This window comes from Artibeus jamaicensis, unplaced genomic scaffold (genome assembly GCF_021234435.1).
Source record: "Artibeus jamaicensis isolate MK-2021 breed Jamaican fruit bat unplaced genomic scaffold, CSHL_Jam_final scaffold_537, whole genome shotgun sequence".
Classification (NCBI taxonomy): domain Eukaryota; kingdom Metazoa; phylum Chordata; class Mammalia; order Chiroptera; family Phyllostomidae; genus Artibeus; species Artibeus jamaicensis.
This window is the reverse complement of record NW_026522047.1, coordinates 18,316,099-18,337,916: the sequence shown is the minus strand read 5'-3', so window position 1 is coordinate 18,337,916 and position 21,818 is coordinate 18,316,099. Positions and strand designations below refer to the sequence as shown.

At 47.1% G+C, this 21,818-nt stretch overlaps 1 protein-coding gene across 3 annotated transcripts in view; it reads right to left on the bottom strand.

The window, feature by feature from the left end:
• ARHGAP10 (Rho GTPase activating protein 10) overlaps positions 1-21,818 on the bottom strand; it is a 246,072-nt gene that overhangs the window by 135,007 nt on the left and 89,247 nt on the right. For all 3 annotated transcript variants that reach the window (XM_037162342.2, XM_053658368.1, XM_053658369.1), the window contains 5 exons: positions 17,922-18,032; positions 15,766-15,870; positions 10,854-10,983; positions 9,506-9,612; positions 7,611-7,705 (listed from right to left, as the gene is read on the bottom strand). In XM_037162342.2, the coding sequence (XP_037018237.2) occupies positions 7,611-7,705; positions 9,506-9,612; positions 10,854-10,983; positions 15,766-15,870; positions 17,922-18,032 (548 nt within the window). The remainder of the gene's footprint in view (positions 1-7,610; positions 7,706-9,505; positions 9,613-10,853; positions 10,984-15,765; positions 15,871-17,921; positions 18,033-21,818) is intronic.

The window sequence follows — 21,818 nt, the reverse complement described above, 5'->3', positions numbered from 1 at the left end:
AAAAATATGAACACCCATGAAGCACATGAAAAGGTGTGGTCGACATCGCTGGTCATGCACTGTTAACATGAAAAACAGAACAAAATGAAAGGGTGGTGAGCAGGCAGAACACTGGAACTCTCCCACGCTGCTGGTGGGAAGGGCTGGATGAAAGAAGGTCAGGGGCTTATCCAGAGAACACAGATGCACAGCCCACAGACACAGACCAGTGTGGCGATGGCCAGAGGCAACAGAGGCGGGAGGGGGCAGGGAGTGGGTGGAGGGGGACAAAGGCAGGCAGGAAATGAGGACATCTATAATAGTGTCAACAATAAAGTTTAAAAAATTAGAAAACTGTCAATTTTCTAAAAAGCCTAACATATAGGCACAAATATACACACACATATGCAGCTATTTCCACACATGCATATACACACACCCCAGCGATCCCAGTCCAAGGTATTGATCCCCATCCAAGAGAAAATGAAAACGCGTGTCCACAACTGCTCATTACAGCTTTACTCAAAAGCCACAAACTTTTCTACAACAGGCTACAGTGGTCCTCAGCACACATTTTAAGGACAAAGTCATGCACTGTAAATTTGGATTTCCATTTCAGTGTTGGAAGCCACCTAAAACGTGGCTTTCAGCACGCCGCTGTCGGCATCGTCATCCTTGGGGCAAATTCTCACAACCAACGCAGGAGCCAAAATACAAGAGATGCTCTCTCTGATGCCACACATTCCATTTTCTACCAATTCCATCTAAACTCTTTCAAAGTAATTCCCCTTCCTATTCTCTCTGCACTACACTCTTAGAGTTCTTGAAGGATCAAGCTACACACGACCCCTTCCATTTTGGCTTTAAATCATCCCCAGAACTATAGTTACTATTACCCTTTTTTAATTAAAATATGTGCTTCATAAATATAGTCACGTAAAAGAGAACAGCACAATTCCACTGGATGCCGCAGACATTGGTTGGAGATGCTGCCTTACCAAATGCTTCAGAAACAGGGCTTCCCAACAGCTACACGACTAATGCGTGGGACCGGGCGACCTCTGCTGGAGAGAGCTGTCCTGTGCTAACCGCTCAGCAGCACTGCCGACCTGGATCCACTAGATGTCAGCACCAACGGTGGCCCAGGCCCTCCCCACCAATCAAAAGGTTCCCGCAGAAAATGGCTCACAGCTCAGAACCTCTGACTTCAAGGACAGTCTCAACGTGTTTTCTCAAGACTTTTTTTTTTTTTTTTATTATTGATTATGCCATTACATTTGCTCTATTCCCCCCTCCTTTCCCCTCCACCCTGCATACCCCTTCCCCACCATTTCCCCCTTTAGTTCATGAACATGTGTCTCAAATTCTTTAGATTCTGTATTTCCCCTACTATTCTTACCCTCCCCCCTAGAAAATAGATTTTTCTATCTACTGTCTATACTACTTATTTTCTGTACCTTCTCCCCCCTTCCCCTCCTCCCACTCCCCTGTTGCTAACCCTCCATGAGATCTTCATTTCTATGGTTCTGCTCCTGATCTAGCTATCCTCTTAGTTTGCTTTTGTTTTAGGTGTGGTTCTTAATAACTGTGAGTTTGCTGTCCTTTCACTGTTCATCTTTTTTATCTTCTTTTTCTTAGGTAAGTCCCTTTAACATTTCATATAGTAAGGGCTTGGTGATGATGAACTCCTTGAATTTGGTCTTATCTGAGAAGCACTTTATCTGTCCTTCCATTCTAAATGAAAGTTTTGCTGGGTAGAGCAATCTTGGTTGTAGATCTTTGGTTTTCATGACTTGGAATACCTCTGCCCAGCCCCTTCTTGCCTGTAAGGTCTCTTTTGAGAAATCAGCTGACAGTCTGATGGGCAGTTCAAAACACTGGTTATAAAGATCCTTACAGAACTGGTGGATTTTAGTCACAAATTAGAGAAACATATGGAAGCTAAATTAATTGAAATGAATGCTGATACAAAAGATACCAATAGTAATGGAAAGAAAATTGGGATTCAAATCAAGGGAGAGAACCAGACGGAAGAAAAAAATGACCAAACAGAAAGGAATGAAGAAATAAGAATTCAGAAAAATGAGGAGAAGCTTAGGAACCTCCAGGACATCTTTAAACGTTCCAACATCCGAATTATAGGGGTACCAGAAGGGGGAAAGGCACAACCACCAGTTGAAAAATTATTTGAACAAATAATAAAGGAGAATTTCCCCAAGATGGCAAAGGAAATAGACTTCCGAGAAATCCAGGAAGCTCAGAGAGTCCCAAAGAAGTTGGACCCAAGAAGGAACACACCAAGGCACATCATAATTACATTAGCCAAGATTAAAATGAAGGAGAGAATCCTAGAAGCAGCAAGAGCTAAGGGGACAGTCACCTTCAAGACTTCTATCATTCCTTTTGCCTTGGGCCTCCTTCCTCTGAGCCCCCACACTTGTACCAAATCTTCAAAATTGAATTTAACAATCCATTTTTCCAGTAAAGCTTTCCCAGCCAACCCCACTCCCTATTGCTTCTCAGCTCCCAAAGCACTTTAAACAGACTTCTGAACTATAACTTGTTTGTAAACCCTCCTGCTCTGTAACTTCCCTTAGGATGGAACCTTTTAATTTCATCCTCAAGGCCAAACACAGTGAATAATTGTTTAGGTGCATAAATGCCATGCACTCTAAAATACTGTACTTACAACTATTACTGCGGCAAATGTGCTACAGTAACATTCTTATTATTCGGCCCAGTTGTATGGGCTTCGGGAAACGACATGTTCTTAACTCAGTCTTTTACACTGACGAACAGTACAGTTCCATGTATATAATTGCTAAATCAAGTCACCAGCGTAAAAAGCATTCAAACCCTGGCCGGGTAGCTCGCCTGGTTGGAGCATCAACCCAATACACCAAGGTTGCAGAGGTTTGATCCCCTGCTAGGGCACATATAAGAAGCAACCCACGAGTGCACGAGTGGGTGGAACAACAAATTGATTATTTCTTCATTTTCACTACTAGATTCTCCAAGTATCAGAACAGCACATGGATGTCTGGAGACAAAAGAGAGCCACTGCCCAGCCTCCCATGCTACAAGGTGTGACCATACAGGTCCATTCAGGCCAGTGGTATGTACTCAAGAGCAGCATGTGCAACTTCTACAAGGCGCTCCTACAACAAAAGACAGCGCTGTGTGACAAAGTGGGCCCAGCGTGACTAGGAAAGCAAACCGTGCACTCAAAGGAGCAGGGACCCCCCCACCAGAGAGCACGGGAGCAGCCCTTGCCTGACCACCCCAGGCTTCCTGATCGAGAGACAACATAAATGTTTACCCTGCTTAAGCCATCATCTTACTTGGAGGCTTTGTTACATGCAACCAAATCTGACCTGAATTCATGCGACAGTGAAATGAAAGCTCTACATTTACACCCACAGATCAAAGGCAAGCCCGGGCTCCATGTTGCAGGTTATGAAGTATCACCCATTATCACAATGTCACCTGACCTCTTCTCCAACACAAGGAACACACAGCAGCACACATCAATACCAGGAGGAAAGGTACAATGTATTTAGAGTAAACATCATGCAATGAACTGTGAAACTGCTATATGAAGGTGCCCAGTAAGACTCCTGTACCAGCGCCATCGGAACCCCATTTACAATGCCCACACGCTCCAAAACGGATTAAGTTTATTTCCTTTAAGCAGAACGGAAACACTGGAGTTCACAGCGCTGCGCCACAGTGCAGAAGAAAAGGAAGCTTGACTGGCAGTCGCCTGATTGAATCTAACCCCACTTCTGTCACTCCTGAGCAACAATTCAATTTCATTTCATCCAAGACAAATGTGGTGAATGCCCACCACACATAAGGCACTGCACTGGTTGTACAGTACCAAGTAACACTTAGACGAGGCCCTACCCTCATGGAATTCAGAATGTAACAGACAAAGAACAAATTACCCATAATGCCCGGTAGTCAACCGGCCAGGAATCAGGGAAGCAGACAAGGAATGAGCCTACCTGAGGGAAACTTACGATGAAATATGCAGTCAAAGCCTCAGAATTAGGGCAGAGACTCAAAGCACCCTCACCGCCCTCCTCCAGGTTTCACTCCAAAAACGAGAGACCGGCACCAACACACAGTGGGAGGCAGTTGGGACCCAAGGGCCCCACAAACGTTATTCGCTGGTAACATCCAACCTGAAGAGATGTTTCCCTGCTCAGAAACGAGGAAATACACCCAAGACAACAGGAGTCTGTAATTCAACTGAAAAGCAGGATCGTCCTAGAGATGCAAGGACACACAGGCAGGAAGAAAGAGTTTCCAAGTTAACCACAGAGCTTTAGGGAAAGATTTACAATTAGCATGTGCTGCTTTTGAAAAAAATTATGTATTAGTATTTGTGTGATCAGATTGAATATACCTACATAAAATGCTGGATCCCATCGAGAGAATATACCCTTTCACTTTCCCAAGAATTCTTGGAAAAGTGACAGAAAACAGTATGTCCCACCCCTGCTTTGTTCAGAACGTCTGTGAGACACCCCAGAGGCAATACTGAGCACACAGCTGGCTATGAGGACCTGGGGTCCAAGGAGGAGACCCAGGCAGAATCACCAACGTGACACTTAAAAGTTATGAGGCTGAATGAGATCGTAAGGGTCAGGGTTGGAGAGATCTGAGAACTGAGCCCCAGAGAAGCTCCACATCAAAGGCCTGGGAAATCAGAAACCGGTGAGAGGATCTAAAAAACACAAAGGCAGTGGGTGCAAGAACAAAGAGGCAGGGGTGAGTAACCTGGGGGAAGAGGGGAGGGGAGGGGACATGAAATCAACCAGAGATCCGAGAAATTTGGGGAGACCCAGCACGGCTCACTGTCATGAAGTCACAGGACAGGAGCATTCCAGGAGGCTGAGGTTAGACCAAGCAAGTCCACTGCTGCTGAGGCTGCTGAGTGCTACACCAGCACCTACAGGGTTTCTGACCGAGCGAGCCTGGGCCGTCGTCTAACACGACAGGACCAGAACTGAAGGCATCATCATCTTCCTCTGTCCTTATTCCTCCCTGGTCCTCCCTCTCAGGAAACGGCACCATCTAGTTACCGAGGACAGAAAGAAACCTTCCTGTCCTTCACCCTACACTACAACACCAAATTTGTCTCCCAAAATCTCCCTCAGACCAACCTGCTCGCTCCATCCCCACTGCCACCACACCAACACGGCCCTGTCATCCACTCCTGCCATCTCCAAATCTTGCTCTGCCAGAGTAAGTTTTGAAACATAGAATTATGTCACTCACTGACCTGCTTAAAACCATATAATGCATTAAGCTCGAAAACCTCCAGGTGAGGCCCGTGCCCCCAACCTGCAGCCTCTCCCACCCTCCCAGGCTCTCTGAACCGGTGAGGCTGGGTGACCCCCGGAACCTCGCATGCATCACACCCTCTCGTCCCCAGACCTTCCCGTGCACTGTTCACTCCGCCTGAAGTATGGGTCCCAGCCCCAGCTGACTCCTTGCACGCCTTTGATATGGACGCCCTGCCCTTGGCAGGCCTTTCTTTGACCCGCAGGACTAGAGCACTGGTCCTCCTGCCACAGCTGGACTTGGAAAGCAGCTCTGGAAGTCAACAGAAAGACATGGGGGATTTCTGCAAAAACGAGAAAACTGAGAAAGGAGAGGGTACAGGCCCCACACCCCACTTAATAAGGAAACTCTTTTCCCTCTTTTATAAATGCACGAAATTTTATTTGAACAGAGGGCTCCCTAGTGGTGCCAGCCGGAACCACTAGAATACATCCACTGTGAGGTCTCCCAAGGTATTATCTTTTGTAGATAAAAATAACCGCATAATTATCCCCTGTCAATCTTTGTGAGGGGTGGAAAGAGGTTACCTCATCCCAAGGTGCCCGATAAAGAGCATGTGGCATGATCAAGCCTTAGAGAATATACAGGATTAAGCAAAAATAATGTAAATTATGTTAAGACGATATGTGAAGACCAGAAGTAGCCTGCTTTTGAAACAAGTCGGATTAACCTCCTTTACCACATTTTCCAGCAGACATCACTGCTGACTCACACTCCTTAATTACACGGGAACCATCGCACTTACAAGGTAATGCTCAGGCCTGCAGCACAGTGGTCCAGAGCTTGGGCCCTGGAGGCAGAATGCAGGAGTTCGAGTCTCCACTCTTCCATTTCCTGGCCGCATGACCTTGGGAGACCACGTACCTTCTCCACGTCCCAGCTCCCCAGCACAAAATGGGAAGGGTCGTATCTACCTGTCAGAGCTGCGGTGAAGACCCAAGGAGAGCGAGCACAGAGGAGTTCAGAACACTGTCTGGACCTCAGAAAGGACTCAGTGTGTGTCCCCGGGGGTATTCGCACACACACGCATGCTCGAGTCGTAGAGACTGGGTTGAAATTTAACCTCTTTTGCACAGACATTCTTCTTTGCTTTTTAACCAATCTTGGCAAAATGCTTATTAAACTACCTGTCCTTTTCATGGTCATGTCACGTGCATCGCCGTGCTTAAAAGGCACGTCTTTTTACATGTCGCCTGGCCTTCGGTTCATTTACTGGGAAGTAAAGCACAGATTTTCTCTCCCTGCACCAGCCTCAGGAATTCAGTTCTATCACCGAAGGGAAGAGGAAGCACTACTGTTTTTGTATTCTTAGGTCCTGACCTGAAATGAACTTTTGCTTTTAAAAAATCTATTTAACCCTTATTATACAAGTAATATTAAACAGTCTTATCTAAAGAGCATTGTTTCACCCTGGCTGGGGTGGCTCAGTGGATTGAGCACCAGCCTGCAAAACAAAGGGTCTCTGGTTCGATTCCCAGTTGGGGCACATGCCTGGGTTGTGGGCCAGTTCCTAGCAGGGGACACATGAGAGGCAACTGCACACTGATGTTCCTCTCCCTCTCTTTCTCCTTCCCTTCCCCTCTGTCTGAAAAACAAAACACAAAACTTTATTTCTAAACCCAGGCCTTGCAGAAAAGCACCACACTGTCAGCCATGAAAAACCAAAGAAACCTGAGCACCACAATTTTCCTTGGTGGCACGGAAAGACATACACACAAATGCCAGACACGAGGTCACTTTAACAGGGGAACTTTTCTCCTTTTCCTTACTTCCTTCTCCCTGGCAAAGATTCTTTAATCACTAAATAACTGCAAGTCATAAGAAAAAAATCAAGTTTTTAATAAACAGACTATGCCGAAGACCCTCCCTCACAGACAGAGGATACACTCTGAAAAGTCCCGCACAGACAGACAGCACTGATTTGTAAGTATAGTCACCAGCGCCTCTCCTTAGCTTTGTCACCCGCTGCCTCACTTTCACCCACTACTCCTTTTAGTGCCACATGTTCGGATCCGGTCAACGATGAAATGCTCCCAAGTTACAAAGGGACCACACTCCTGAGAAGGACCCCAAATGCCAGCCAAGATGGAGCCTCTGCGGCTCGAGCCAAACACAGCGGCCCAGACTGAACAGGTGGAAGTGAGTCGCACACAGTCTGGAAGGATAACCAGGTAACATTCGTTCAGGTTCTGCAAATCTCGGTTGTCTTTTGCCACTATTTTTCTAAATCGGCCTTTCAAATGCCTCTCTCGGGAAGTCTAATAATCCCTATCACTTACCGGTCAGCAGCTTCCACGTCAAAACAGAACCTTCTGTCGATGGAGTCGGTGTGCCTTTTGGTACAGTCTTTCAAAAAGAACGCCTCTCCATCCCCCTGCAAAAAGTCATAGGAAACAAGCTAAAAAACTATGGTATAAACATGTACACAGTATAAACATATACAGTTAACACTAAGGTACCCTATGTTTGGGGTGAGGGGGTACCAAGGTTTGACGTCTTTTTATCCTATGTATTATCTTCCAAACTAGCTTATTTAAACAGTGTTTAAAAGCTTAACCATTTTTGTCATTCTGCTTTTCTTGTGTTTTCCAGAGCCTGCTTTGGCGATAGTCACATGAAACAAGACCTCATGGGCACCGATTTTAAAAGCTATGGTAACAAAACATTTGCTACCTGCTAAAATATTTGTTACCCTTATTGTACTGTTTTAAAGGATAATCATTTGTTTTTATCTATTATATTATACCATATGAAATAGATGATATGTGACCATTTTAACCTATAAAATGTTTGATTCTGTATAAATCTAAGGGCCCAGGGTCAGCTGCCCTGATTGTCTAAAACAAGAAACACTCGATGTATATGGTTTTTCTCTCCTAAATGAATATCCTCAGTTTATCTTAATTTTTGTATGGTACCTTTCACCTCGCTAAACTATCCTCTCAAAACGTGCAACAACAACAACAAAAAAAAGAGCAGTGGGAGGGTTGGGGGTGGAGAGGTCAAGTAAAAACGAGAGAGAAGTAAAAGAACTTGTGGACACGGCCAACAGGTGGGGACTGCTGGGGACAGGGGAGTAAATGCTAAAGGAAAAAAGTAAAATGGTTTTGAAGAAGAGGCCGAAGGCAGGAGTCAGAAGAGCGTGCAAACACAGGTCCTCGTTCGGGAACTGTGTGAAGTCTGGATGCAGACGCCCAGAACACTTTAACACTTTCTAGAATCTGAGGGTCTCCAGATAATATTAAGCGAGCACTGAAATACACAAATATTCAAAATACCACCGTCATTGTATTATAAAAGGTATGTTTGATTATTTGGTGGCTGAAACAGTCACCACTGAGCGGTCACATGGTAGGACTCAACTCCGAAGGAACGCAGGCTCCCGCCCCGTGCTCCTTCCTCACCCCACGGGCCTTCAGGAGCAGCCCACTCACTTCGCCTGCTCTCCGCACACCTGATTTCCCACGTCTACTTTATTACCACAAAAATGTATTTTGTGTGATAAGCCATGGTAAATAGTTTCTTTAGGAAGACATGAAATAGATGTAACAGATGGGAACTTGGGTTAATTGTATATTCCCATAAGCAAAATGCTGCCTTTCTACCAGCAAGCCCTAGAGTTAACCTTCCTGAAAATACGTGAGCAGTGATGTCCAGAACTGGCCGGAAGACCTCTGTCTCCCGACCACTGACCACTGCGACGAGCTGCAGCTTCGACCCGAAGCGCGGCCGGTGCCCATGGGCTCCTCGCCCTGCCCCTGCTCTCACGGACTGTTTGGCTGTTCTTTGCTATGGAAGGAGTGAACACAGTGGGGGACACCTATGTGAGAACTTGGAGAATCTAAGCAAAAAACCATAAAATGCATTCCAGATCATTACTCTGTAACGTTTTCAGGTGTGAATACACCTGCACACGTTCGATCTTCTGCGGAAACGCTGACCTGACAAACCTCCAAATCATCTTCCGGTAACAGAGACACAATCTACTCTACTCTTAAAAAAAAAAAGATCTGACTATAGAAACCCATGCAGTCAAGTCGAAAAACATGAATGCTTGTTTTCTGCCTGACTTAGAAATGAACAGACAAAAATGAATCCTAAAATATAAGCTGTATTCATCACCAGTGCATCATTAAAGCGACACGCTCGTAGAACACAAGGGTCAAGTACTCACGAGCTTCCCTCCAGACCTGTGCTCGAACGGGATCATGTTGAACTTCTTGGCCGCCTTGCGGTACATGCAGTAGTGCTTGACCCAGCTGGACCCGAAGGGGGCAGGCCCTGCAACGGCAAACACAACTTCCCTCATCTCCTCCAAACGAGCAAATGCGCAGAGCTGCCCCTGACGAAGGAGGACAAACCCAGGGGGCAGGACGCAAGACGGCTCACAGACATGAACCAGCAAAACTGCTCACTGGACTAAAAGGGCAAGTCTAGGGGGAATAAGGCTCAGAGAGCGCAGGTGAGAAAAGGTCCTACTTGTGCAGTGATGCAGGAGTCAAAGACACACCCTTCAAACAGCCTGCTGGACCGTCATCTCGCAGCGGAACATCTCTCTCCTCCTTGTGAGCTGTGTTTGTTTCAGGGCATTGAGAGTTGGGGAGGGTTTCAACACCTCTACCTAATCTATGTCCTCGTTTGGATTCAATTCTGACCTTTCAAAACGACAGGACTATGGAACCGCAGTGCTCAGAGGAGGCACCTAGTGCAGAAATGCATCCAGTTGTTTTAGGGCGTAGCTCCTCCTGCACAAGCCGCTGCCCTCACTGAGGACGGTGACGTCAACGAGGTGTGAAGAATACAGGGGGGAGCGGTGAATGCGGAACATGCACAGAGCCAAAGCTGAACCCTTGAGAAGTTGGCACCGCAACCAGCAGCGCTCTGAACAGAGAAGGGTCTTCGTTGGGGGCAGGGAGGAAGGTGGGGGGTAGAATTTCAAGCACCAGTAACAGTCCAATCATAACATTACAAAAGTTCAGCCCGACACAGGCTGCCATTATTTTTTCTTTCATCAACTAAAGACACTTTTAATGGGTTTTTCTTTCTTTATATTTTCTGGGGAGAGAAACATCCGTGTGTTGTTCCACTTACTTATGTACGCCTTGGTTGCTTCTTGTATGTGCCCTGACCAGGGATCAAACCCACAACCGTGATGTACAGGATGATGCTGTAACCAACTGAACTACCAGGCCAGAGCCAAGACAGCTACATATGAATGCATGTGTTCTGTGTGTATGCGTGTACGCGGCAAGGATGAGGTTAGGAGGAAGGAGGAAGGAGGAAAAGAGAACACCACACCTCACTTTTGGCCATAAGCCAAGTTCTGGCTCCCTTATGAGCAAGTTTTAGAGACAGGGGTACAGAATTAGGGGGGCTTCACCATCGCCTCCCTAGAGCACCTTCTAGGATGGGGGAGGCCAAAGAAAGTGACAGGAATTATGTCAAAAATAACAGCGCAATTACGAGAAATTTTAAAGCAATGAATGGGAAATGAGCCCTCCATCGCCGGAGGTGGCCCTTACTTTTCTCCTGGACGTACAGGTAGCCCTCCGCCGTGAACTGACTGGCCCGCGTGTGGTCTTTGGGGTGCTGCCTGGTTTTGTTCATCAGCTCTTCCACTTCCGACCTCGTGCCTTCAAAACGGTTCCGCGTCTGCAACGGAGGAAAACCACGTGTGGGTTTTAAATTCTCACGTGAGTTTTTCACGGATATTTTAAAGTCTCTGGATAAGTGTACTTAAATGTGCAGCATTTTCCTGTATGTTTCTCAAAACAGACCGAGCCTTTCCCGTTGCCTCTTTGTTGAGAAATGGGCAAAAAGTGGTAAAACAGCTAACAGAAGAGTCCGCGTAACTGGGTATTAATTCCTTTAGAAGCCTGCTAACTCCAAGAATAATTCTATTCTTCAACATAAGACTCCCTGCATTCACTTCCCACAACAGTACTAAATCACAGAATTTTTTTTTAAAGGCAGGTCATAAAATCTCCATCATCGGGGAAGTCTTTCCTTTGCAACAATCTGACTCATTATTACTATTATACTAGTAATATATGTAAGTGCTCAGAATCTAAAAAGTTAATTCTTCAATTAAACTTAAACATAAGTATCATTTTTTTCCAGGTCAAGGCAATTGGTTGCACTAGAAAATGACATTTCTTCTAAGAAGAAATCGGGGGGAGCAGGGAACATCACCCACAAGCAACGTAATGTCTCTGACACCTGAGGAGGCAAATCCCATTTCTGGACCCCAGGGGCAGGGTGGGCTGCCATCTCTGTCCCACAGCTGCACTGCCAGCGTCCACAGGGGAAGGGACAGAACGGCGGAGGCGAACGTGACACGTCAGCACCTGCGAATTCCTGGACCTGCCGTCCGCCCACTCTCAGAAATAACTACGTTAACCCCGAGAAACTGCTGATGCGAAACCGGAGGAGCTGCAAAAAAAAAAAAAAAAACCTACCACTTCTCCTCTCCCCTCCGTATAATGCGAGGGGTCCCACCAGCCGAACCCTGGAAGACTGGTACGTGGTTTTCAGTGGGGGGGAGTCCGACCCATGCAGACTGTAAGGGGGAAAACTTACCTGCAGAGACTTACACACGAGCTGAGAGGTTTTTTTAAACATGTTTTTGTATTGTAGGCGTTCACCAGGCCGCACAGAGGGCAGAGCTCACAGGCTGACCGCCAGGCCCTCTCGCCTTCCCTACGCTCTGGTCTCCGGGGTCTCTGGTCCCCTCCTTAATCCTGACCGTGTCCTGATTTTACTCGCCCTCCTTGCTGCGATTCCTCCCAGCCCTCACTTCCTTCCCTGTGTGTGTGTGTGTGTGCACTATACGTGTATAGACAGTGTGCACACGCAATTACACACACATTCCTGTCTCCCCAATGCTCATTATTATGTTAATGTTCAAACGGTGGTGGATGAGCAGTGGGGCCCTTTTTCTGGCCTCCGGGTCATGTGACAGGCCCCCCTCCTTCTCTGAGTCATACCTTAGGCCCCCATCCAAAAAGGAGTCCCAGGTTCGCCCCCCACGGTATTTCTGGCCCTGTCCCCAAACCAGCCATTTCCCCGAAGCGGCCCTTCTTCCCTTCAGTGCAGGGCAGCACTGAGAAACCAAGTACTGGGCACAATCCCACAAGACGATGAAACACAGACAGGAAAGTGCACCGACAGTCGTGGGGGGGTGGGGACGGAAACGTACGAGGTACAAAGGGACCACAAGGCGCCCCTCAGGGACAGCCACGTCCGCAGTCCACGCGGTCCCGTCCGATCTCTTTTTTAAAAGCCTTGTTTGTGCTTTGGGGCCCTACTATTCTCACAGCACTGAAACAGAAACATCCCAGCACCTTCTGAAATTCTTTTTAACTGTTCTGCATGTCTTCTAGGGATTCTCTGTGAGTCCGAAAACTTCTCAAGTTACATTTTCTCCCCAACATTCTATTCCAGTCTCCTCTCCCTCATTCTTCTGGGGATGGGGGATCACAGAAGCATAAAGTTAATTTTTGTAACTATACTTTAATTTTGAGGCAATTTACAATCTCCTACATAATCTATGTTCTAAAAGCCACCTTGCTTTTTTCTGCTTTCTGTTTATTATTCTAGACTGTGGAAAATAGATAAAGATCAATCTGTCACAAAAAAAAATCCAACCATTTTTACACTCAAAAAGGTGAAACAAGATTGGAGGGGGAGGTTGTTTTACCTTTTAAATAACTTTCACCTTTTTCTGATTATAAAATAGGTTTTCTATATTTTAGTATTTGTTCCGATTATCTATAATGTTCTATCACATTGTTACCAAACTCCAACATTTGGTTCTAACATGTGCATATATTGCCTTAAATACATAAATATATGTAGCATAAATAACACACAACTGGGATTTTTTTTTCCAGCAACAGGTAGTTTCCCTCTAATGCGCCAAAAGCTGTCGTCATCGGGGACTGGGATGAAGGGCAGCGTGGGCCAGAGCCACACCGAGGTGGAGCCCGCGAGACACAGCAGCCTGTTCCAAAGGAGCTGGTGTTCCTGAAGGGGAAAGACTTCGCTAAAAGCAAAGACGAAGGGCCAAGAAGACCCCAGATCAGGGTCCTGGAAGCTGAAGGCAAGGTGAACGGAAGAGCTTCTGCCAGGAGAGGCTGCAGGAGCTGCTGCAGAAACACCAGGACACAGTGGGAATGGGGGGGGCGGGCGCGAGGCAGAGAGGGAAGGAGGGGGATTCAGGCAACTGGCCCACGACAATCCTCAAGTTCCAAATGGTACCAAAAAAGTGGGCTTTTTTCCCCCAGTAAATTGTTCTTTGGCCATTTCTCCACAGGAAATGGACGTTGTTACCAAATGTATGTGCTAAGTTTTCAATACATTAAAGATGTTTACCAGGGCACTTTGTGAACCCTTAGAAAGGATCGCTGGTCTCTGATATTTCACGACTGAGACTGCAGGTTCACGCTGAAATCCTGACTCTCTGAGACATGGTGCTGGTGTCCGCCCAGGTGTGTTAACGACGGATCCAGGCGTAAGCAGGCGTTGTAGGGAGACTCTCGCTGGAGCCCTCAGCAGACACTGATTTGCCCCACACCTCCCCCAGCCCTTGGGGCAAAGCCGGCTTCACGGCCTGGAGCCTGAGCACCACTCGGGGCCCTGTGCGCGTGAAAGGCCCTGCTGGCTGGGTGACGCTCTGCCTGAAAAGCTTCCTTTGGGAACAAGGGGCCCAGCCTCCCCCATTTTACACGGGCCCTAAAATCCAGAATCAGTTCTGCCCGTGGGGCCTCATCCAGGCCAGCCCTGCACTTCACAGATGAGGTCCAGATGGAAACAGCCGATCACCCCAAGTTACACAGCCAGTTAGTACTGGGACGGCAGGTGGCGGGGGCCTGGTGAGGATCAGGATTAAAACCCAGTTTTATAAGCTAATCAGCGTCTCCAGCCTTCTGGGCACCAGGGACGGGTTTCACAGAAGACAATTTTTTCCTCCACAGACAGGGGCAGCACAGGGTGGGGCAGCGGGGGGCTGGTTTCGGGATGATTCAAGCACATTACATTCAAGCCGGCCTCCTCCTGGGCGGCCCAGTTCCTGACTGTCGCGGACCAGCACTGGTCTGTGGCCTGGAGGCTGGGGATCCCTGAAATGTATCATGTTCTCTTCGCAACCCTGCGTGCGGCTGCCTGCAGAAGTGTCCTGACAAACTACAGTACCGTGAGACCAAATGTTGTACTGCCCACAGAGGCAGTTTTGTGAGTTGGGGCTGATGGATGTTTTTTAAAATCCTTTTACATGAAAGAATGATGGGAAAAGGAGATGTCCTCTTTTAGTCATTCAATCCAGCTGAATGTTTAAACAATGTACGAACACAAATGAACTCGTAAATTATAAGAGAAAAGATTCAATTACTTATATTCCCAAGTGTAGGGAACTGTCCAAAACAAAAGTAGAAACAACATCTACACACCCTCAATTTCTAAGATGTTAAGGAATTGAACATCGAGTGGCACACAGCCCGAGACTCCCGCCCTTCGGCTTGTGTGTCTCAGATGACACACCAGGAGTGTGTCCCAAACTCACTCACTGCGCTGCTACCGAGGCCACGAGGACACTTCCAAAATCAACTACTGTGTCGAGAGGACATCTACCCACCTCCTGATCTAAACGTACGCCATCCTGGTTAACGGAGCACCTGTAAATCTCCTTACAAAGACCTACCAAAAGCATGCATTTTCCCAGGAAAATAATAAAGCAGACGGCAACTGTGAGCCCAAATATATGAGTAAATAGGCTTAAAATGTGGGAAAGGAATCCCCCCTCCTACCATAAATCTGCCTGGGAATGAAAATCAAGTGAGATGTACAGGTAAGAGACACTCAGATTGATGTGACTACCCGCTTCGCCTCCAAGGTGAAGTGCTCCTGCCTGCCTCCCACACAGAGGCCCCGGGGTGGACCAGCAGCGCTGATCCTTAGACCCGCCCCACAGCCTGCAGGACAACCGGCGTGGACACTGCCCTGGGACACACCTGAAGGTTGAAAGAGGAGCAGAGCCTAGAAGTTCTCATCAGGAGGTGACAGATATTAACTGACTTAGTGTGGTGACCATGGGGCCGCACATGTAAGTCATTACAACGATACATGGTGTTGTCTGTCAACTATATCTCAGTAAAAATGGAAAAGTAAAAATAAAGCATGTGACTCTTGACTATGAAAGCACAATGACTGACTTTTCTGAAATGAAACAGAAATCACGTGAAATTTTAAAAAGAGCCACGAGGTGGCAGAATTCCCTGAGCTTCACCCAGTTGGAAAAGTTTGTTACGCTAATGGACCAGAAGGTGGCGATGTAGCCTCAGTTTCCAGTACCTGATCTTATTAAAACTTTTCATACAATAGATCAAAAATACACATCTCCAACATCTTTGAATACCAGAAAGCTTTCATTTTCCTTACGTTCTGAATGTTGATCTGTAGTTCCATTTTGTAGTGATTGAAGTCTTTGGCAAGTTCATGGCCCTGATGGTAGAAAGTAAACATTCCCTGAAAAAATGACAGCATCTAAGACAAGAAGAAAGAATGACGTTAGCACCAAAAAACCAGGGGGGGAAACAGAATAAAAACAGCCACGTACTTCCCCTTATCTCACTGTGATGCTACTGAAGTACAATAATTAAAAGATCACTAGATTTGATTACATCTAATTGCATCTTATTTATTAATGTCTTTTTTTTTTTAAGGAAGGGTTTGTGATTTTTCCTTAAATGTCAGAGCCATTAGACAGTTTTCATGGTGTAATGGGCAGAAAAAATAAAATGCCACATCATCCATTTGTCATTTCTAGTCAAGAGAATCACCACAGACATTTATAATTGAAACTTGATCACTCTAGGTCGACAGAATCCATGATGTCCTGGCTGGTGTGGCTCAGTGGATTGAGCGCAGGCCTGCGAACCAAATGACCGAGGTTCAATTCCCAGTCAGGGCACATGCCTGGGTTGCAGGCCAGTTCCCAGCAGCGGACACATGAGAGGCAACCACACATTGATGTTTCTCTCCCTCGCTCCTCCCCTTCCCCTCTAAAGATAAAGAAATTTAAAATCTTTATAAAAATTTTTTAAATAATTTTAAAAATTTAAAAAAAGAAAAAAAAGAAAGTGAAATCACAGAATCCAAGAGCTGAGTGGCAACCAGCATCATGCAGCCTGTTCTGTCACAAGGACTTTCCGGCCCCGGGGCAGAGGGGCAGTAGCCGGGCAGAAACTAAGCCCCGAGTGCCCTGCCGACTGTCCACCTGCCCCCTGCGAGTGATTAGAAAGTGAGAGGCGGGTCCTGCCCCCCACGAGTGAGTACAAGTGATTTGGGGTGAGAGTTAAGAAAATTGTGCCATTCATATTCTTCAGAATGTCACGGAGTGACCAGGCAGGAGTTGGGGCTCTTGACATCAAGAGGTCAGCCATGAGGGTTCAATTCCCGCTTCGGCACTGTCACGAGCCCTTGGGCAAGCACTGAAACTTTCCCTACTTCAGTTTGCTTGTTTGCTAAGTGAGGTAATAAAAGTATCTCCTTACTGAGTTATTCTGTAGAAGAAATGCATGAACACAGTGTTAGAACCACGACTTAAACAATGAGTGAGCATTGTAAATGCTCAGTAACTGTCCCTTGCTGCTCCGCATAAAGAAGAAAGCTTTAAAAAATACAAATTTTCCTCTAATTCAGGTTAATTCTTATTACTCCGACTAGACTACAGCTTCCGGGAATGCCGATTTTTAATTAATCATTACTTGATTTTTTTTTTGTTTCTCAAAATTATATATATAATGGGTAGCCCGAAAGACATGTCAATTTTATACCAATACACGTTTTTTTAAAAAATCAGACACAAAAGCATTTATATTGAAATTAAGATTAGTATTAAAAATCAAACTCCAGTGTTTCTTGCCTTTTTTTGGCTAAAACCCACAGTATGAAACACCCTTTACATTTTGATTCAGGAGCTAGATATATGCATGTACATGCTTAAAACATTAATAAAGAACTGAAACCATTACAATACATCTATATAAGCACAAACAAAAATCGCATGTTGCTGAAATAAGTATCAAGCAATGTCAGAGTAACTCAAAATAGTTTCGAATGTTCCACACACTGGTCCCTGACTTAGGCGGCCATTAGCATGGTGACTCGTATTAGAAGTAACTTGTTGCCAAATTGGTTGAAACTGCCCAAGTGTGGACTGGTGTGCTTGCTTCAGAAACGAACTTGGGTAAAGACCACCCCAGCCACAGCAGCCCTCTGCCCACACTCCAGTAGCCTCTCCTTCACAGGGATTTTCGCTCCAGGTGAAGCTGCTCCTGGCTGCAGGGGCCCTGAGACCATGCAGCCAGAGCCGTGACATCCATCACCTGTTGCACAGCCAGCAGGGCTGAGGGCCACAGGTGTACGGTGATTCCTCAGCTTCAGGGCCCCAGGGTCCACCCTTTCCGGGTACAATAGGGCGTCTTGTGTGTGTGCCCTGCAGTCTCTAGACACCGCACATCAAACCCGGAGTGAAAAGCATCTGGATCCTAACACAAAGCTCTAGTAGCAGAGCCACCTGCTGCAATACTCACAGGCTCCACGAATTCAAACTTCTTTCTCTCCTGGATTTCCTGCAGCTTACACACATACTCAAGAGACAGTTCATAGAAGTGCTGCCGTGTCTGCTCCACTTGCGTGTCTGCCTACGTTGGGGAAAAAGGAGGCTGGTCAAACGAGAGGCAGCGAGGAGTGACACCCAGGCCAGAGGCCAAGCGTGGCCCGCCACCTGCTGCGTCTGAACGAAGCTGGAACGGGATGCAGTCGGGACTGTTCGGTGAGGCCCCTCCCGTGGCTCTGGCTGCTCTGCTGCTGCAACAGCCGAACTGAGCGAGTTGCCACGGGGACCTCGGCTCTGAAACACACTGACCCTCGATGACACAGGGTGCTGCCCCTCCAGGAAGGGTCTTTACGAAAAACTCACCCAAACAACTGACACCCAAGGGCAAAGCACCTACGCGGAATCAGTCTCTCCTAAATGCTCTTCCCATGAACAAATCCTCTAAGTCCGAAGTCAGCGAGGGAGAGAGGTTAGGGACACACCCGAGGCCCCGGCACAGGTGAGGGAAGGCAGCAGGTGAGGCGGGCATGGCCCCATCCCAAGGGCCCAGCTCTCAAAGGCAGGTCAGGGCTTGAAGCCCGCGGGCAGAAGTCACACTCCTGGACCCTCACCGTGGCTCACCGCCCCGGAGGTCACGGGCAGTGGATCCTCAGGACACTGAGAAAAGGTTTTGGCTCATCTTGTCTAACTGGAAATAAACAGGGACAGGAGCACAGCTTGACAGAGAAAGAACTCCGGTCGATCATGTGACATGTTTCCCAATTTGGCTGATTTTACTTTAAAAGTTACTTATGGGGACATCTCTCCAAATAAGAGACACGTATGGCGATAGGAACGTGAAAAGATGCTCAACATACAGTCATCACTAGGGAAACACAAATCAAAGCCACCTGACACCACCTCGCCCCCGGGGAGGGGGGCTGCTGTTGAAATCCCAGGAAGCGAGCGTGGGGGAGGGTGCAGAGAAACTGGAACCCTGCCCCCTGTCGGTGGGAATGCGAAAGGACACCACCGCTACGAAAACAGTACGGCAGGTCTCCAAACGTAAACCAGAACTACCCCACGACGCAGCAATCCCGCCAGCAGGGATGCGACCCGGAAAACCGGAAAGAACCGCAGCCGAGTCTCGGCGGAAGCTTGTTCATCCACGTTCACTGCAGCACCACGCGCAGCAGCTCGGGTGCGAGAGCAGACCAGGCATCCACCCCAAGGGGGACGGATCAGCGAAATGTGGGATTTACATACAACAGCTACAAACAGCCTTAGGAAGAGAATTCTGACACCTGCCACATGCCACCTGGATGGGCCTTGAGGACATTATAAGAAGTGACACAAGCAAGTTACAAAAGGACAAATACCATGTAAAATCCACGTATATGAATACTTAAAAGTCACATTAGGAGAGACAGAAAATAGAATGGTGCTTGCCAGGGGCTTGGGTGGGGGGTAGAGAGAATGGGAGTTATTACTGGGTGAGCACCAAATGTCAGTTTGGGAAGCTCAACCAAGTTCTGAATGGTGGATGGTGGTGGATAAACTTAGTTGTACCCTTGGAAATAGTTAAAATCGTAAATTTTAGGCTTTGCATATTTTACCACATTTTTTTTATTTGGGGGAGGAAAAAGTATTTAACATATAATAAAAAATTTTGCATGTATCTAATTTTTTTAAGCAAAATGTTTGGATTTAAAAATAAGAGTGTTACTAAGCCAAAAGGAGAATTTCTACCCAATACTCAGTCACATTTTTATGCCTCTAATAAGCAAAGTTTGACAGTTCAGCCACCAGCAGTTAAAAGGCATGACTCCCAGCAAAAACATTGTAATTTTGTTGAGTATTTAATAAAGATACCAGGAGCAATGAGTAGATTCACGCTACTGTTATTGCAAAATGTCCTTCGGAAAAAAATTACACCAGGCTCAGATTTACCGATTCATTTTTCCTTTAATTTTAGCAGATTCCCTGCTTGCTCACGATACTGCAATACCCTCCCCGGGAAATGACTTCCCACACCCCTCTAACACTCTCCTAGTTCAGAACTTCAGGCCCTGTGCCACGTGATCAAACCACCAGGACACCTCACATGGTCAGTGGCCCACAATTCACGCCAATGCCATGGGCATCCACAGCACACCTCATCACACCCTTGGTCGCCTGACTCAAGTCTGACAGGCAATGGTCGTATCCTGTGGAAGAATGAATACATTGGTCTGTGTCCCGGGTTCCTGGCACACAGCTCCTAAAACCCAGGAAATCTTCCTAGTGACGGGAGTGTCTTTGACCTTATATAGCAGCCCCTTTGGAGCACCCCTGAGATGATGTGCATGAGAAGAGGTGAGGCCCCCAGACGGCACCAGAAAGACCCAGTGATCGAGGCTTGAAACTTGCCAGCCCCAACCCCCACTTCTGGGAAAGGGATGGGGCGGTGGAGGGGGACATTACAGATTAAGCTCCATAAAACTCTTCAACAAGAGTTGGTGAATTGTCCACAGGCCTGCGGGCGGCAGACCCCGCTTTAGTGGGCACAGAAGCTTCTGCACTTGGGACCCTTTCAGGCCTCACTCTGTACTTCTTGACCTGGCTGTTCATCTGTGTCCTTTATGTGACCTTTACCATAAACTGGTCAACCTGAGCAAAGGATTCTCTGAGGTCTGTGAGCTGCTCCAGCAAATTAACTGTAGGAAGAATGGTCAGGGAAAATTCTTCATTTGGTAGCCTCTGAGTGGAGAGTATTTGAGCCAGTATTTGAAGGAGTGAGGAATGTGGATCTGGGTTGGAAACATACCAGGCAGTAAGACAAACGGATGCAAGGGCCCAGAGCACGACATCCACATGCCCTGGTCCAGCCAGAGTAAGGCAGGCCATGTGGGTGGGAGGATAGACGGGTTGGGCCCTGGGCCACCGGAGGGAGCAAGGAGAAGGATCTGTGAAAAGGAACAATATGAAGGCTTGCTCTGCTTGTTGTATAGAAAATAAACTGTAGGATGAGACCAGTGGAAGCAGGGAGACTAGCTAAGAGGCTTTTGCAGTAATCTGCTGAGAGATGCCTGCAGCTGAGCCAGGGGCTGGTGGTTGGGAGAAGTGGCCACATTCTGATTATAATCTGAAACCAAAGAAGGCCTGTGCAGACAGGCTGGGGGGGGGGACATGAGGGAAAGGGCCGAGGACAGCTCTGAAGGTTGTGCCTACGCAGAGTGCAGGCAGAGACCCCTAATTCGATAGTGGAGGGTATGGAAACCCCTCAGGACACCTGACAACAAAGACAAGCAGAGCAGGGAGGGGACAGACAGAGGACCTCTAAAAACAACAGCTGTCATTTCATAACCAACACAGGGGTGGGGAGGAGGGAGCAGATGTCAGCATTTCATGTTCTTCTACAGGACCTGCAACCAGGAGACAATGGAGGCCCTACCGACCCACCCACCCGCCTGCAGCACTGTACTAAGGATTGAGTGATACAAAAGCCTTTCTCTTCTACAAACTGTCAAACGCCACCCAAGTGTCAGTCAAAGGTATTAAAGAAAATATGACCTGCAGGCAACGTCAAGATGACCACACACAATTTGCGACTACCCATGTGACACTCAAAAATAACCCAGGCTTGTACTTCGATATTTTGCGGTGGTGAATTACATCCCGATTCCTTATATGTTTAAAGATCAGCAAATGAGGGGGGAAACCAACACTTCTGCGGGAGGAGTCAGGAGCCTAACAGTTTGCAAACAGCATTATTTTTAACAAAAGCATATGTTCCAAACGGTGAACCTGTGAGTTCCTGTTCAAGTGTGTGAGGGGCAGGATATTCAGAAAAGAAAAAGAGAATCAGAGATAAGAACAAATTCCTTTCCCCTTACATACAGCTCCCTGCTTT